The sequence below is a fragment of the Neovison vison genome, chromosome 1 (genome assembly GCF_020171115.1).
Source record: "Neovison vison isolate M4711 chromosome 1, ASM_NN_V1, whole genome shotgun sequence".
In the NCBI taxonomy this organism is placed as follows: domain Eukaryota; kingdom Metazoa; phylum Chordata; class Mammalia; order Carnivora; family Mustelidae; genus Neogale; species Neogale vison.
This window is the reverse complement of record NC_058091.1, coordinates 52882872-52899824: the sequence shown is the minus strand read 5'-3', so window position 1 is coordinate 52899824 and position 16953 is coordinate 52882872. Positions and strand designations below refer to the sequence as shown.

At 32.3% G+C, this 16953-nt stretch overlaps 1 protein-coding gene and 1 non-coding gene across 7 annotated transcripts in view; both read left to right on the top strand.

The window, feature by feature from the left end:
* The window catches only part of SENP6 (SUMO specific peptidase 6), a 127025-nt gene that overhangs the window by 47850 nt on the left and 62222 nt on the right, over positions 1-16953 (top strand). For 3 of the 6 annotated variants that reach the window (XM_044246970.1, XM_044246980.1, XM_044246985.1), the window contains exons 6-7: positions 3773-3793; positions 13872-13942. In XM_044246970.1, the coding sequence (XP_044102905.1) occupies positions 3773-3793; positions 13872-13942 (92 nt within the window). The remainder of the gene's footprint in view (positions 1-3772; positions 3794-13871; positions 13943-16953) is intronic. The other 3 variants (XM_044246978.1, XM_044246982.1, XM_044246975.1) reach the window with 2 other exon arrangements.
* On the top strand, positions 9902-10004 carry LOC122898247. The gene has a single exon (XR_006382932.1). It is a non-coding gene; the product is annotated as a U6 spliceosomal RNA (small nuclear RNA).

The window sequence follows — 16953 nt, the reverse complement described above, 5'->3', positions numbered from 1 at the left end:
AAATATTATTTATGGTTTATAATCAACTGATAATATTCTACAACCAAAATTATTATTGCTTTTGAGCTTATTTATTAGTTTGGAATTATTTGCAGTGTGACCTATTCTCTCCAGCTCTCCAGTGTTTTGTTTTATTCTAGGTCTTGAACCTGTTACACCTTGCATATGTATTACTGGTATCTGCATAAAAGATTAGATCCTGTTAAGAGAAAATGACATTTACTAGTAAAATATTTCTTAAAAAAACAAACAAAACCCTGAATTAGTTTGTATTTAGAGGAAACACTCCTGAGTGAAAATACCTGACAAGAACAACTAGGGGCAGTAAGGAAAACTGAAAGTCATGTTAGCAGATTCTATTTATGTTTGTCTGTTATTTATAGAATAAACATTCCTTATTCTCGCTACAGTGTGTTGTTAAAAATATTTTGATATTCAAAAACAATTCATGGAGAGTTTTTTTTAAGTTTCTTCCTTCAAAATCATTGAGTGATTTTATGCTACCTGCCAGGCATAGATGTGGTACAGAGTAGTCAAAGGTATATATGACTAAGTCCCTGCTTTCAATCTCAAGTTTGATTAGGGTAGAGGATAGAAAGATGAGTAAACAAATAATTACACGGTGAGCACTGTGTAATAGATACAGTTTGCATAGTGCTGTTTCAGAGATGGGAGCTGTGAAGAATTCACAAAGAAGTATTAAAGAAGCTTTTGCGTGAACTAGCTAGAAGAGAACACTCCATGTAGTAGGAATCACATCTTCAAAGGCACGAAGAAAGCCTTCACTTAAGATGGTTATTACTGTTTAAAAAAAAAAAAAGGTTCCTATCAAACCTTTGGTTTTACTTTCTTTATTTTCCTTTTTTTTAAACCTTTGGTTTTAATTAGTGTAGTTTTGGCACAGTTGCAGGCTTCAGAAGAGGTGAGCACCCTGATTTTTTTTTTTTTAATTTTTAATTTTTTGTAAACATATAATATATTTTTATCCCCAAGGGTACAGGTCTGTGAATCACCAGGTTTACACACTTCACAGCACTCACCATAGCACATACCCTCCCCATTGTCCATAACCCCACCCCCCGTCTCGCAGTCCCCCTCCTCTCAGCAACCCTCAGTTTGTTTTGTGAGATTAAGAGTCTCTTATGGTTTGTCTCCCTCCCAATCCCATCTTGTTTCATTTATTCTTCTCCTACCCCCTTAACCCCCCATGTTGCATCTCCACTTCCTCATTTCAGGGAGATCCTATGATAGTTGTCTTTCTCCGATTGACTTACTTCGCTAAGCATGATACCCTCTAGTTCCATCCACATCGTCACAAACGGCAAGAGTTCATTTTGTTTTGATGGCTGCATAGTATTCCATTGTATATAAGTACCACATCTTCTTTATCCTTTCATCTGTTGATGGACATCTAGGTTCTTTCCATAGTTAGGCTATTGTGGAAATTGCAGCACCCTGGTTTTTACAACTCAACTCTTAATTTGAAATTAAAGGAAATGCCACAAGTTAGTAATTCACATCTTGGAGAGAGGGGTATATCTTGTCTTTTAAGAGTAAATCACACCTGCATTTTGAATAATTTGTAGTTCTTTATTAAGATATAGGAACAAGTACATCACACTTTTTTAATCTGAAGGGAATAAATGAAAATTCTTAAAATACCTGATTAGATTAGCAACTATTATGATTTCAGTCTATTTTCTTATTGCTATTACAAATCTTAATATAAATTATATTTAAAAGATAGGTTGTTTATGTACTAATAGTAATGGAGGAGGATAGTCTTAGTATAGAAAGATGAAATACAGAAATTAAAGAAATCTTTATAACTCTATACCATCTCCACCCCTCCTCGCTTCTTTGAGACTTGCTAAAAGAGCACATTTACTGGCTTATATTTTATTTACATTTCCCCCTTTTTTTTGTTTTTGTTTTTTATTAAGGGTAGGTGAAAAGACTTGTAGGGACCATAGGGGAAAATGAATGTCTGCAAAAGCATATATAATCCATAAATGGGAAAATGGGCTCCTGGAATAAGCAAGACTTAATTATTAATGAAAAGCATCAGTTTGAAAGTTTTTGAAGTCTTAAATCAGGTCACGGATACCAGAATCAATCAATCTCTCTTTTTTTTTTTCCTTTTTAAAAAAAATTTTAAGAACACTAGTACAGCACTAGTACAAGAATGAACTAGTCCAACAAGAATGTAAGTTGACATTTTTACAAAGTCCTAATTACTAATAATGGCTTCCCTCTCCATTTTTTAAAAGCTTTTCTTAATATGTATGCTCTAGGTCAGGACTTGACGAGAAACACATTGAGGAATCTTATAGAAGCACAGTGACTAATTTCGATATATCATAATAAATGCAATTTCTTCAAGGATAAGAGAAATGAGCATGGGCATATACATATATTTGTTTTGTGTTTTTTGTTTTTTTCCTAACTCCCTTGGTTTATTGGAAAGAACCAAACCTGTTTCTTCTACTGCTACTCTGTCTTCTACCTCTTTCCTTTACTCTATACAGGTGAGTTTATAAAAACAAAAAACGAGACTACTAAATTCTCACTTCTTGGACACAACAGTGTAGAGCTGAAAATGGCTTTATTAGGTATTAATGCCTAACTTCCTGCTTTTATTTTACTTTTCCTGGAAATAGAGCTCCAGTAGAAATAAATATATAAGTTGGACTGTATTTAAACTTTTATGTTTATAATTTGTTTTATTTACTTTAGTGGGGTGGTAATATTCCCTCACTTTTTTGTCATTTCTCCAACATGAATTTATTTTATACATTATCCTTCTCCCATTTTTTTAATTGTAAATGTAAATTTTCAAATATGTTATTCATGTAAGCTTACAACTTTTTACTATTGAAAAACTTTTAAAATAGGAGTTTCTTTCCAGTGTTGTTTATGTAAAACCACATAACCTTTTTTTTTAAAATTTACTATGATTGATACTTTGTTTGCTTCATGCTATAGGAATATTAGAGTTAATATGGGGACTTGGGGAATTTGTAAACTATGTTTTGCTTATAATTAGTTCTGAATATTTTGTTCATTTTATACTAAAGAATAATTATAGGATATGAATCTTATTCTAAATTGATGATTTTTCTAATTTTATTCTAATTTTACTGATAACTTTTTAGATCTTCCATGAACTGTGAAGGATGGACCTGTTGTGCATTGGGTTTTTAATTGGAGGCCATGATTTTAAATCCCAGGCCTTTCCTTGTGTCCAAAAGCATATGGTGCTATATTTAACATATGGCATTATGTTTCAACCTTAAAATAATTAAATAATAATAATTAAAATAACAAAAGTTTCAACCTTAAAATAATTCTTTTTTTCTTAGAAGCTAATTATCATACCTGGTAACAGAATTGGAACCACTAAAAATTTAAAGCTTTCATTTCAGGAAATTATATTGTTCTTAGAAGACTGGTTATGTAACTACTCTAAAATAACATATCCTCAAATGGTTGATGGTTAAATAAAGCTCTTTCAAGAATCTTTCATCTCTTTGTACATCCTTTTTTCTTAAATATGTTTGGATATAAATTATTTTCTGTATTAACAAAAATTGAAAAACAGTTTACATATTTGACAAGGTTCAAAACTTGGTATATAACGTATATATAATGTGTTTAAAACGAATTAATCACCTTAGAGTTTTGCCTTATTGACCACAGTTACTAAAACTACAATGATATATCAAAAATGAGGTCTTGCCTCTTACACTTTTTTTCTTTTTCATGTTTTAAGCAGTCTGGACCAAAAGGAAAGGTAAGCTTAATATTGATGAAATTAGAGCATGGATATAACAGTAAGATGTCAAGATTATTTTTATGCTTTGAAAAATATCCATTGAATTAGAGTTCATCATAAAGCTTGTAAATTATTTTAGTAAAAGGAAACATTAATGGCATAACATGATATTTGACTTATGTGGGTAGTGTTTTACCGTAATTTTCAATTTGGTTATATATTTATGGTGATGTGACTGCTTTCCTTCTAGAAGTAGAACATTTTAATGCCTTAGTGATTAGTGGTTTTCGTTAATAGCACTAAAATCTTGTTATATTTTACCAATAATATTTTTGTTTTTACACTTTACTAGATAAGAGTCGAGGAGGAAAATGGAATTAGAATACCTTACACATGGAGTTAAAATTCCAGAAATCAGTGTATTCTATTCTGACCCCAAACAGAATTTATGATCACTGTTTGTTCCCTTTGTGATAACATTGGTAGGCACACGTCCTTTAGCAGATGTGTTGAATGATGTAAATAACAAGGAAACACATTTTTTAAGAGTGCACGTTTCTTTGAGTAGTGAAATGATTATAATTGTTTTAAAGCAAATGTTTGTAAAAATAGCTTCTCTCCTCAGCATATTATGTAGAAGTTTTTGTGCATGTACATCTTTTTTCTTTTATGAGAATTACAAAAGCTTTTTATGAATCTCGTCACAAAAAATAGGCTAACAGTTCTTGTATTAAACCAATACTTACAATGTCATTGGTGAAGGTCAAAAGAAGCGAAGTAAGTTCTCTAAGTTTGTTTAATTATATAATTTTAACTCCATAATTTTTATAAAGGTGTAGAGAAATCAAAGAGGACAACTTGCAGTGTTTTATAAAATGCTATATATTCCATCTTCCTTAAGGTTCTTTAAGGTTTGGAAATATAAAGATGGTCCTGTTAGCAAAATTTTTAGGCTTATTTTATAATTCTGAAATACTTCACAATTCTTACATGTTTTTAGGTGAATGGGATTATTTACTGTCTGCTGGGAAAGAAAAATTATTTTCCCATTGTGTCTATTTTTCTCTTTGAGTAAAGCATTATTTTCTGTCAGATGTAGGTGACATCTTTTTGACTCATAAGTGACTACATACATGTTTCTTTGAAAACCATTAATAAGATTTTTAAAATAAAATTACTGAAGAATGTACATTAAATAACTTTTTATACAGTCAACTCAAAATAGCCTCTTGTTTTATATAAATACTTTCCCTGTATGCTATACCAGATAAAATGTATTCTCATATTCTGATATTCTCAAATTAATGTTAATATCTTAGATTATTTGGTTTTTCACAATAGCCTTGGAGGATTTATACTGATTTTTTGCACGTTTTGACTTACACTTGTTTCTGTAGTGGAAATTTGTTTATTGATACATTCGGGCAAATATTTCATGACTTTATGTGCCAGGCACTATTCTAGGAGCAGACAGAAATCCCTACCTTCTTGGAGCTTACATTCTTACTGGAATAATACTGGAATAGGAGTCAAAAGATGTGGAATTGAGTAATCAACAATTCCTGTAGGCACATAACTTACTGTAAATGGGGATGATAATATTTGTCCAATTTTAAAGATTTGTAGGAACAAGTGAGATAATTATGTGAAACTGACTTTTATACTGTGAAATTTGAAATTTTTGTAATAGTAATAGATCTTGAAATCTTTCAGTCTTTTATATTAAGCTTACTGTCAGGGACTAGATATGAAGCTGTTTATAAAATACGTTATAGTGAATATACCTGGGTGCTTTATTCAGCTGTATAGTTATCTTTAGGTTGAATTTAGCCCATTAATCCTTTGGATCCTTACATAAAATTATTTTGTGTTTATCTTTGTTGGACATAGATTAGGTGAAAAGATCTTTTGCATCAATACATTTTTTACTTTGTGACTTCTTTTCGCATAACCCTTTTTGTCTCCTTTTTGTGAACATTAAGTCACATCTTTTTTCTCATCTTTATGGAGAAAATTGTTTATCTTTATCCTTCAACACATGAGAGACTATAAACCTCTGAACTAAATGATTTATTTACAAGAGAATGGTTTATCTAATAAACAAAAACTAGGTAGTTGTGAAAGGTTAATCTTTTCCAGGTTTTTTCCTACATGTATACTGGGCACAATGGAGTTTAAAACCACACTGGAATAAATAATAAATAGCAATATTAAGATCTAGAGCTTGCAAAATTAAAAGAATTGCCACCGTTTTTGTTGGTGTTGTAGGTGACTTTGTCAATTTGAATGACTCAAATTCTTCTCTGACTCCTAGACAGATTGGTTGTGAATACAGTGTACGTGGTAGTACCAGCAATCTGGAACATTTAAACTGGTATTAGAGCTGTTCTTTTTTTCCTGTGTAGATAAACAATCCATTGACCCATTGTGAAACTGAAGCACACAGTGATTTTCAAATTTAAAATTTTTTTAAAATTTTGAAAAGCATGTGTATATTATAGGGAATTTTGAAACAATAATAAAGTACAAAGATGAATAGAATTCAATGAAAGAAAATATATGAAATACTAGGAATGTTTACATAATGGGTGTGTTTGAAAAGACGAGTATAGAGATTTTATAATTTTCTAGAAGCTCTCAGAATAGAAAATTACATTATTAGGATACCAGTGCATTTCTTTCCAATATTTTTTTCCATACTTTTTAATATACCCAGCACACATGGAATCATAATAAAAATACAGCTGCATATTTTGAATTTTTGCTTAACATTTTGTCCTTTTTTCACTGTCATTAAGTTGACTTCTAAAAATGATTTTTAATGAATGCATAGTATGTTGTCTTGCAGATATACATAATTTATTTACCCATTAGCTCATTATTGTTATATGTGATACATTCATGAACAACTTTGTGTATAAATTTCTAAATGAATTTCTTAAATCTCTGGTAAAGGATTATTTTTATAGTAACATTATAAATTGCTGTCTCAAGATAATCTGAAAATAAAATTATATTCATATAATACTGTCTTCTTTGGAATTAGAGTGATCTAAAACCTTAGAAATAATAAAGTTGAGCAGCAGGATGATAGACTACAAGACTAATAGTGTTAATAATTGTTTTCTTCATGCATCTCTGATCAGTTGGAGTGTATAGCGAGAGACTAAAATTTTATTCACAGCAGCAACTAAAATTAAATACCCAGTAATAGTTAATAATTTATAAATCCTTTATAAGTGTATCTAAGACTTTGAGGCCTATGTTATGTTTCTGGTTGGTAGTTACCAGTGCTCCTTAAAGTAAATTTAGTGGAATTTTAATCAAAATTTCAGTGACTTTGTTGTTACTTTAAATTTGACCAATCAAACCTAAAGTTTATTTAGCAGAGTACATCCATATATGAGAACAGCAATAGACTTTTTTTTTAAAAGAAGAATAACTAGAGGAAGAGAAGAACAACTTGTCTTGCCACATAAAACATAGTGTAAAGAAAACAGTGACTGAATATGGAAACCTTAGAAAAAGACCAGGAAGAGTAAACAAACTAGAGAGTCCTAGTATATCCCATTTCCAACCAAGATGTCCAGTCAGTAAATACAAAAAAAGTTTGCGGTGTCTTTAAATGACTCAATTATGATCTTTGTACCTTGGCCAAAAAATGAGTATTTTAAGTTTCTGCATGATGGGGAGTAGTGGTTCAATTTTTGATTACAATACCATCTTTTCACAGCAATGTTTGTACAGTTATTTGACCTGATAAATGCACGTTGATTTAGATATACACGTTTATTCATTCCAAGTATTTTTCAAGTGCTTGCTATAGTCTGAGCATAAGGGTACAGTGGTGAACAAAACAGACAAGATCCTGCACTCCTGTGGCTTACATTTTGATGGGCAAAGTCTGATAATGAACAAGTAAGACATGGAATAATAGATTCTTTAAAAAAAAAACAAACAGATTTTACTTTTTTATTAGAGAGAGTGAGTGAGCAAGCATGAGTACAGGGGGAGAGGCGGGAGAAAAAGGGAGAAGCAGACTCCCTGCTGAGTAGGGATTGATAAAAGAGTCAGTCCCAGCTCCCTGGGATCATGACCTGAGCCAAAGACAGTTGCTTAACTGACTGAGCCACCCAGGCACCCTGAAATAATAAGTTCTATGTAAAGAAGCACAATTGGGTGATGTTATAGAGAGTGTCAGTATGGTTTCTTTAGATTGCATTTTCAGAGAAACTTAAATTTTTTTTTTTTTTTAAACATTTTGTTTATTGGGGCACCTCAGTGGCTTAGTTAAGTGTCTGCCTTCAGCTCTGGTCATGATTTCAGGGTCTTGGGATTGAGCCCCACATTGGGATCCCTGCTTGCTGGGGAGTCTGCTTCTCCCTCTCTCTCTGCCTGTTGCTCTGCCTGCTTGTGTACTCTTTCTCTGTCAAATAAATAAGTAAATCTTAAAAAAAAAAAAAATTTTTTTTTTACTTACCTATTTGACTGCAAGCAGAGAGAGAAGCAGGCTCCCATGCTGTGCAGGGAGCCTGACACAGGGCTGAATCCCAGGCCCCTGGCATGATGACCTGAGCTGAAAGCAGAGGTCTAACCTACTAAGCCACCTAGGTGCCCCTCAGAAACTTTTTACTACAAAGCTAACATTTAACAAGGACCAGCTGAACAGTCAGCCATGCCATGATCACATAGATGGCTTTCCAGATAGGAAAGAGATGGTACTAATATACTAGTGGAAGAATGAGTTTAACATGTTCAAGGAATATAAAGAAGGACCACAGTGGCTGGAGTTTAGGGAACAAAGAAGAAAATGTTACAGGGCGGATTTGGCAAGGTCAGCTAGGACCTAGGTCTTAAAGCCTTCGTAAGACTTTATATCAGTATACTCACTTAGAAGCTTTCAGGGCATTTTAGATAGGGAAGTGTTAATACTTGATAAATCTTTATAGAGTTTTTAAAAAACAGTGTTTTGTATATGATTTATAATTTGGTGCAATAAAACCTTAAGTTCGTGGCATTCAGTTAAGACTAAGGATGTTGGATGTTCCACTTTCCAAATACTGATGTGCTGCAAAGGAAAATCGATAATAGTCTGTGACTAAGTATTCAAAACTGTCTCAGCAAAATCTAGGGGTTAGGGAGGTGGAAGGGCAGAAATAAAAGAAATCTTTGGCCCTTTTTCTGGGAGGAGAATTGGAAAGGCAAGAAGTAATAGAATTTGAAAGACCTCAGATCATTGGAGGTGCAGTAGGAGATCTTGCTTGAAGAAATGGCTGGAATCTTGGTAATGTGATGTTAACAGGAATATGTAATCAGAATAAAGGTTGAGAAGAAAGGTAACTGTTAATTAGGGAAGGAAAACAAGTGAATAATAATTGTGCAACCAGTAAAAATAGGGGAAAAGAGAAAACAAATAATAAAATTATATACAACAGACAGTAAAGTAAGAGGAAAGGAAAACATGAGGTCTTTCAGTCTTTACAGTAAATATAGTGAGATTGAATATATTTAATAAAAGATAAATTGGTTGGATTAAACTCAGTTATACTGTGTTGTTTAAAAGAATCAGAGATACAGTAACATTCTGTAAGGTCAAAAAAAAGGTTGTTTAGTATCACAAAAGATGCAAACAAAGCATGAGTATAATTTTAACAAAAAGATGAAATTATGGGTTAGTACTAAGTGGGAAAAAAGGAGCATGTTTTGTAATAGGCATAATGTATAAAAGTATAACAAATATATAAAATTTCCTTAAAATATTTAAAATGGAAAAAGTTCTTGGTTAACGCACAGCTGTGGAAGATTTTAAATATATCTCTTGGAAAATTAGACTGATTTATGAGTTTAACATGAGTTTGGAATAATGAATTTTAACATTTGAATATGAATACACTTATTTTATAGAAATACACATTTTTTAGATCAGTTAGAGCAATGGAAAGATTAATAAAATGAGCAATCATTAAAATCCACCAGCAGAAAACAAGACAACAAAAACCCAGCACCCAGATCCTGTCTTCTAATACCACTCTCTTAAGAAAAGCAACATGGAGAAATGACTGATTTTGGTTTGGCTTAAGGAAAAGGCCCTTAGTGTTAGAAACCAGGTACTCAAAAAACAAAAGACTATTTGCCTCAAAAGCCCATATAAAATTTTAACATTACAGAGAAGATTTTCATGGACCTTGTGTAAGGATTACAGGTAGATTATGAAGCATTCTATATTTCTGTAAATATTGCACTATATATATTTTACCAGAATAAAGAAAAAAATGATGTCACATCCAGGGGACACAGGAACCAATTGAAAGCATTCCCAAAGTCCAAAACTAAAACAGTTGGATTATAACCTAAAATATACAATAAATATCTATGTGTCATATTAGTAAAAATGATTAAAAAAATCATTTATTTATTCAGCAATCCTAGGGTTTTATAAGCTACATAAAATGAACTGAAGGAAATGGACAGCTCTTTATTACAGAATTCTGAATAATTAGTGTAGATACTCCACACTTAAGGAAGTGAAGTTTACCCACCCCTTTTGTGTGCAGGACTGACTTGTTTATTTACAAATAGAGTGTAGAAAGGGAAAAATAGTAACTCCAGAGTGGAGAAACGTGGCAAACACTACCTTAGCCAAATGATCAAGATAACATCACCAGTGAAATCATACTGATATTATGTACCTCCCGATACAGTGTGATGAGAAGAGACACTTAAACTCTGCGATATCCTAACCCTCAAATTTTTTTTTTTAAGATTTATTTACTTAAGAGTGTGTGTGTGTGTGTGTGTGAAAGAGTGCACACAAACTGAGGGGAAAGAGGCAGACTCCTCACTGAGCAGGGAGCCCTTTACTGAACGCAGAAGCTTAACCGACTGAGCCACCCAGGTGCCCTCCTTCCCCCAAATTTATAACCTTGGTCTAATGAGAAAAACATGAGAGTGACCCAGGTTTAGGGGCATTCTACAAAATAACTGCCGATTCTCTTCCAAAATGCCAAGTTCATGAAAGGTCAGGTAAGACTGGGAAACAGGAGGCTAAAGAAACTATATAACTAAATGCAGTGGATCCTGGGTTGGATTCTGGAACAACAAAAAAAAGGATATTCGTGGAACAGCTGGTGAAATTCAAATAAAGTTTGGGATTTACTTAATAGTAGTGTACCATTGTTGGGGTTTTTTTGTTTGTTTTTGACATTTGTATGATGATGAAGGCGCTAACATTAGGAGAAACTGGATGAGGGATATAATTCTCAATTGTCTTTTCAAATCTTCTGGATATCTAAAATTATTACAAAATTAAGCTTATTTAAAAGAAAACTTTCAGGGCTGAGGGCTCTCTAGCCCTTAATATGCAGAGCATTTTGAGGTTATTTGAACAATTCTGCACAGGGGGAGGAAAGCTTTTCAATTGCTTTAAGCTGCTTAGGAAGTGTTGGGTCCTTGAGGTGAGGGGATTTTTTGTTTGCTTTTGTTTTTGTTTCAACTTCTACACAAAACACAAACCCTTAAAGCAAAAAAATCCCCACCTTGTAGATAACATGACAGGGAAGTTTCTGTGCTGCTTGGTTAAAAGTGAGAAAAATACCCACTGAGAAATCCTAGGTTTGAGCTGGTTGGAGTTTGAAATTTTTGTATCTGTAGAGTGATGAAGCCCTCAAGCCAAGAAATTAACATAAAATTTGATTTTTGATAACCTAACAGTTTTCTAAAAAAAATATATTTTAAAGAATACAAGATAGTTTATGGCTGGAAAGTTTTCAAAAATTTTCTTACCAGTAATACTTTCATCCTGAAATTCTTGTATTTGTGTATTAAATTTGAAGGTATACTTTTATTTCTGTAATTTATTCATTACAAAGAAACATTAGTTTCCCTGTTTATATAGGGAAATATTCATTATGTTGTGGCCATAAGACCTGGAAATGTTGGCCAATATACAGAATTGTTTATTAACCTTCCATTATAATATGTGGTAGTCAAGGATATTATATGATACATTCCGTGTGGTGTTTGTTCCCCACTAGCAAGGCATGGTTTAGTGCACTGTCAGATAGCAAAGAATACCGTGCATTTAATGCAGCATTTTCACCAGTCCATGCATGTGTATGATTGGTTGTGTCAGGTGATTTATGTCAGGTATTAGTGAATAAACCTGTATTTATAGCAGACCCCAGAATAAGTAATCAAGTAGGTTCAAACTAAAAAAAACCAAAATACCGTATTTCCAGATTTTGTGCCCGTTTTCTGTCAAATAATTATTTTCTGTATTGATAATCCTTAGTATTTAAGAATGTATACTATTTGTATTAGCCACTATTTTAAAAATAAAGAATTTTTGGAGTTTACCATGCTAGTATCATCATATTTTGCTTTGAATTCATTGCCTCTGTTGCATTTTAAAGTTGGTATCTTTATTTTTCCAAACTGAAGAGTTATAAAAATTAGAGATTAAAAAACCAATTGTTTGAGTTAAAGATAAGACTACATTATATCCTCTTAGTGTGAAAGTATATGAAATACAAAAACATGAGTTTTATTTTAAGTTTAGTATAATTAGCTGAATACCTACCTCCTTCATAAGTGCTAGTACTACTACTATCTCAGAGCAAATTCTCATCCTTAAAACTCATATCTTCATGAATCTTAAAATTCTGTCAGAGTAGAAATTGCCCAGTTGTACAAATAATGCTGCTCAGTAATCACGAAAATTCTATTACTCATACTATTGATGCAGTTTGCCAGCTTTCAGATTCTGGCATTGCTATTTAATAGTTATGTGAGCATAGGCAAGTTAACTAACTGTATTGTACCTCAGTCTCATCTGTAAAGTGCTAATAATAATAATATAATTTATAAGGTAATTTTGAGGATTAAAGTACTTAATAGATATAAAGCACTTAGAACAGTACCTGGCACATGATGCTTGCGATCTGCTAACTGCTATTACAGATACATTACTATCAGTACTCTTGCTATTTTCTCCTTGTGTCATTCTATTTTGTTTTTTAATTTAGGTGTTTTAACTTTTACAACATAAGAGTATGAAATCTTTCAGGAAAAATTTCTTTACGATTTTTGTTTACTTATATGCTCTGATCGGTATTGATCACTAGGGTGAATGAATTTATATATAATAGTGTAGCCTCTTATTTTTAATCCTCTGGCTAAGTAAAATGGAAATATTTTAAGAAATTTTTTATTTAGGGTAGAAAATAGCTATTATAGCTCCATGGTCTGTTGCACTTTTTATAAATCTTTAATAGTTTTATCACATAACTAGCTAATAGTTTTTTTTTAATTTACCCCCAAATTAGTGTATATTTGGACTTATGTGCTGTTTTAGAATCTTTATTTACTAAGGATTATTTTCAAAATCCTGAAAATTGTATATGAAGTCTGACAATATAATTTAATATATTTTTAAGGTATAATTATATCTCCATAAGGTATTCATAGTGTAAGACTAAAATACTTGTTCCAGAATTGCTGGTTTTGTACATAACATTTTTTATACTGATTTTGAAATTTTCCTCAAGACTAGTATCTTAATCACCATTTATTCCCTTTAGTCACTGATTTTTTTTTTTTAATTCACTGATTTGTTTTTAAACAGCTATAAGCATTTATAGTAAAATTGGGCAAATTGGGTATGATTAAGCTGATTTTTTAATTCAGAAAACATGTGACAATGAAGTATTACATGTTCTTTTTTTAATGTTTTTATAAATTGATTGTGAAGGCAGTTCCAAAAGAAAACTAAAGTTTTGTGCACCATATAGCTTTGGTGACTACTTTGAAAGGACAATAATTTGGATTTTCTTAATATTAACTATTTATTTGAAAGTCTGCTTGCTATGGGCTTTGACAGATTAAGACTAAATAAAATGTAGTCACTGTTCTTAGGGACCTTACAGTGTATTAAGCTTTACTATATTTGTATTATATAGTTTTATTATTTTATAGTATCACTTTTTTTATATGGCATAGAAGTTACGGTTTGCCTTTAGTAAACATATTGTAAGTATTCCCTCAGCCTTTTTGTTTTGAAAATATTTTTTCTATTAAATCTCTAAATTTCCTTTTTTAGGAAAGAATACCCTCCTCATGTCCAAAAATTTGAAAATAATTCTGTAAGGTTGAGTCGGCCTCAAGGTGTTGGTAAGTGTACAGTTTTACTTGTTAACACCTGTGAAGGGTTTTGAATAGTTGTATGAAAGGTAAAAGAGACACACACTTGTTTTAGAATATTCCCAAGTATATAGATATATGTAGAAAAGCCTTTCTTAAAATTGATATGAAATCTTACTTTATTGTGACCTAAAATTATCAGGGAACAGTTGCACAATGAGATTACATGTGAAATCTTTTTTTAAATTAGCATTTTCATTAAATTCAGGGTCCACATATTTACTATAGATGGGTTTTAGCTTCAAAATTGTTTTATTGAACTGTATTGTAATCTTGTATGATATAGTTATAAATGGTTATGATCCTAAAATTTAGAATATATTATGCAACCACTGAATTAAAAAGAGACCATACCTGATAAATTTTGTTAATAACATAAGTTGGAAAATAGTTGTGCATAGAAATTCTTATTTTCATTGAAATAATCTTTTAATATACTAGTAAAAAAATAAAGGCAAATAATATTTATGGAAAATATGTCACATCAAATTGATTTTTGTTAAATAGAATAGTGATTCTTAATCTGTGTGTCTTATTTGTTCCAGGCCTTCTCTTGCTTAAACTGTAGCACTGTTGGTTCATTTAAAAAATCTAATAACTTAAACTGGGTTTAATTAACTAATAATTTAATCTGGGTTTTCCTGGTAGCTAGGAGTTTTTGTTTTTTGTTTTATAAACATATAATGTATTTTTATCCCCAGGGGTATAGGTCTGTGAATCGCCAGGTTTACACACTTAACAGTACTCACCATAGCACATACCTTCCCCAATGTCCATAACCCCACCCCCCTCTCTCGACCCCCCTCCCTCCAGCAACCCTCGTTTGTTTTGTGAGATTAAGAGTCACTTATGGTTTGTCTCCCTTCCAATCCCATCTTGTTTGATTTATTCTTTTCCTACCCCCTAAGCCCCCCATGTTGCATCTCCACTTCCTCATATCAGGGAAATCTTATGATAGTTGTCTTTCTCCAATTGACTTATTTCACTAAGCATAATACCCTCTAGTTCCATCCACACCATCACAAATGGCAAGATTTCATTTTTTGATGGCTGCATAGTACTCCATTGTATATATATACCACATCTTCTTGAACCATTCATCTGTTGATGGACATCTAGGTTCTTTCCATAGTTGGGCTATTATTGACATTGCTGCTATAAACATTCGGGTGCACATGCCCCTTCGGATCACTACGTTTGTATCTTTTGGGTAAATACCCAGTAGTGCAATTGCTGGGTCATAGGGTAGCTCTATTTTCAACTTTTTGAGGAACCTCCATGCTGTTTTCCAGAGTGGTTGCACCACCTTGCATTCCCACCAACGGTGTAGGAAGGTTCCCCTCTCTAGGACTTTTTTTAAAGCACCTATATTCTTTGCTACTCTGAGTGGAAATCAAATCGTATATTGAACGTATCCCTATTTTATGATAAGAATATTCCAAACTTCATCCTTTCTTAATAACTTTGCAGTTATGAATATGAATTACTGCACCTGGCACTACATGGTTATGCTCATTAAGTTTGTTAATAGTGACTACCCACTTCAACACTCATTCTGTTACATCTTAAATCCTTTTTGAACTCTACTGGATGCTGAGTCAAACGCTTTATGTTCATTATTTACTTTTACTCTAACTCATTATCCAAGATCCTTTAAGCTTAATTTAAGTTTACCTCCATTTTGTACAGAGGAAACAGAAGCACAGCGGGATTACACAACTTGCTCACAGACATGGAGCTGGTATTGCAATGTAGGTCAATTTAATACCAAAGCCCATGCTCGTTACCACTATGCTTTACTGTTTTCTTGCTAGACCGGAAAGAGTTATTTTTAATCCTCAGAGAAGAACTGCACAATAGGTATTATCATTCTCATTGCACAAATGCATTTTGGTGATAAAAGTGATTTGGCCCATTCTTACAGTTTTAGAGACCAGTTGGCCCTAGGTTTGTTACTAATAATTTTTAAAACTTACTTGATGATATTCTTTAGGTGAGAATAATCTTTAGATTTTTTAAATTTTGAGATAATTCTTTTTTTAAGATTTTATTTATTTATTTGACAGACAGAGATCACAAGTAGGCAGAGAGGCAGGCAGAGAGAGGAGGAAGCAGGCTCCCCGCTGAGCAGAGAGCCTGATGGGGGGCTTGATCCCTTGACCCTGAGATCATGACCTGAGCTGAAGGCAGCAGCTTAACCCACGGAGCCACCCAGGCGCCCCAATTTTGAGATAATTTTTGACTTAGAGAAAAAATTGTAGAAATGGTATGGAATACCATTTACCCTTTTACCCTTTACTTACTTTCCCCTGTTGTAACATCTTACGTCACAGTAGTACATTTATCAAACCTAAGAAATTGGCATTTGGTATAACATTCTTAACTGAGCTATTTCACCAGTTTTTCACTAATATTTTCCCTCTAAAATCCAGTTTGGGATCTCATACTACATTATTTGTCATGTCTCTTAAGTTTCTCTGACAGTTTTGAAGAACAATGATCAATTACTTTGTAGAATGCCTCTCAGTTTTAGTTTATATGATGGTGTCTTATGACTAGACTGAGGCTACGTGTTTTGGCAAGACTTCTACAAAAGTGATATGTCTTTAAAACACATCATATCAAGGGTGATGTTGATGTCTGTTTATGTTAACCACCATCTCTTAGAGTTAGGTTTCTGCTGGGTTTCTCACTATAAAAGAAAAATTTTTTTTCTTTGTATTTAATAAAGTTACCTTGAGTGCAGATACTCTAAAACTACACAACTACCCTGTTTTTCCTTAAGCTTTCACCCACTCACTTTAGCATCCATTGGTGGATCTTGCTGATAACTATTATTACTTGGTATTTATCTGATGGTAATTTTCTGTTTTCTTCATTTCTTTTACATTTATTAATGGGAATGCTCATGTAGGGAAAAGCTATACCTTCTCTCTTACTTGTTTATTTATACCTTCCATCTCAGATAATATATTTAACTG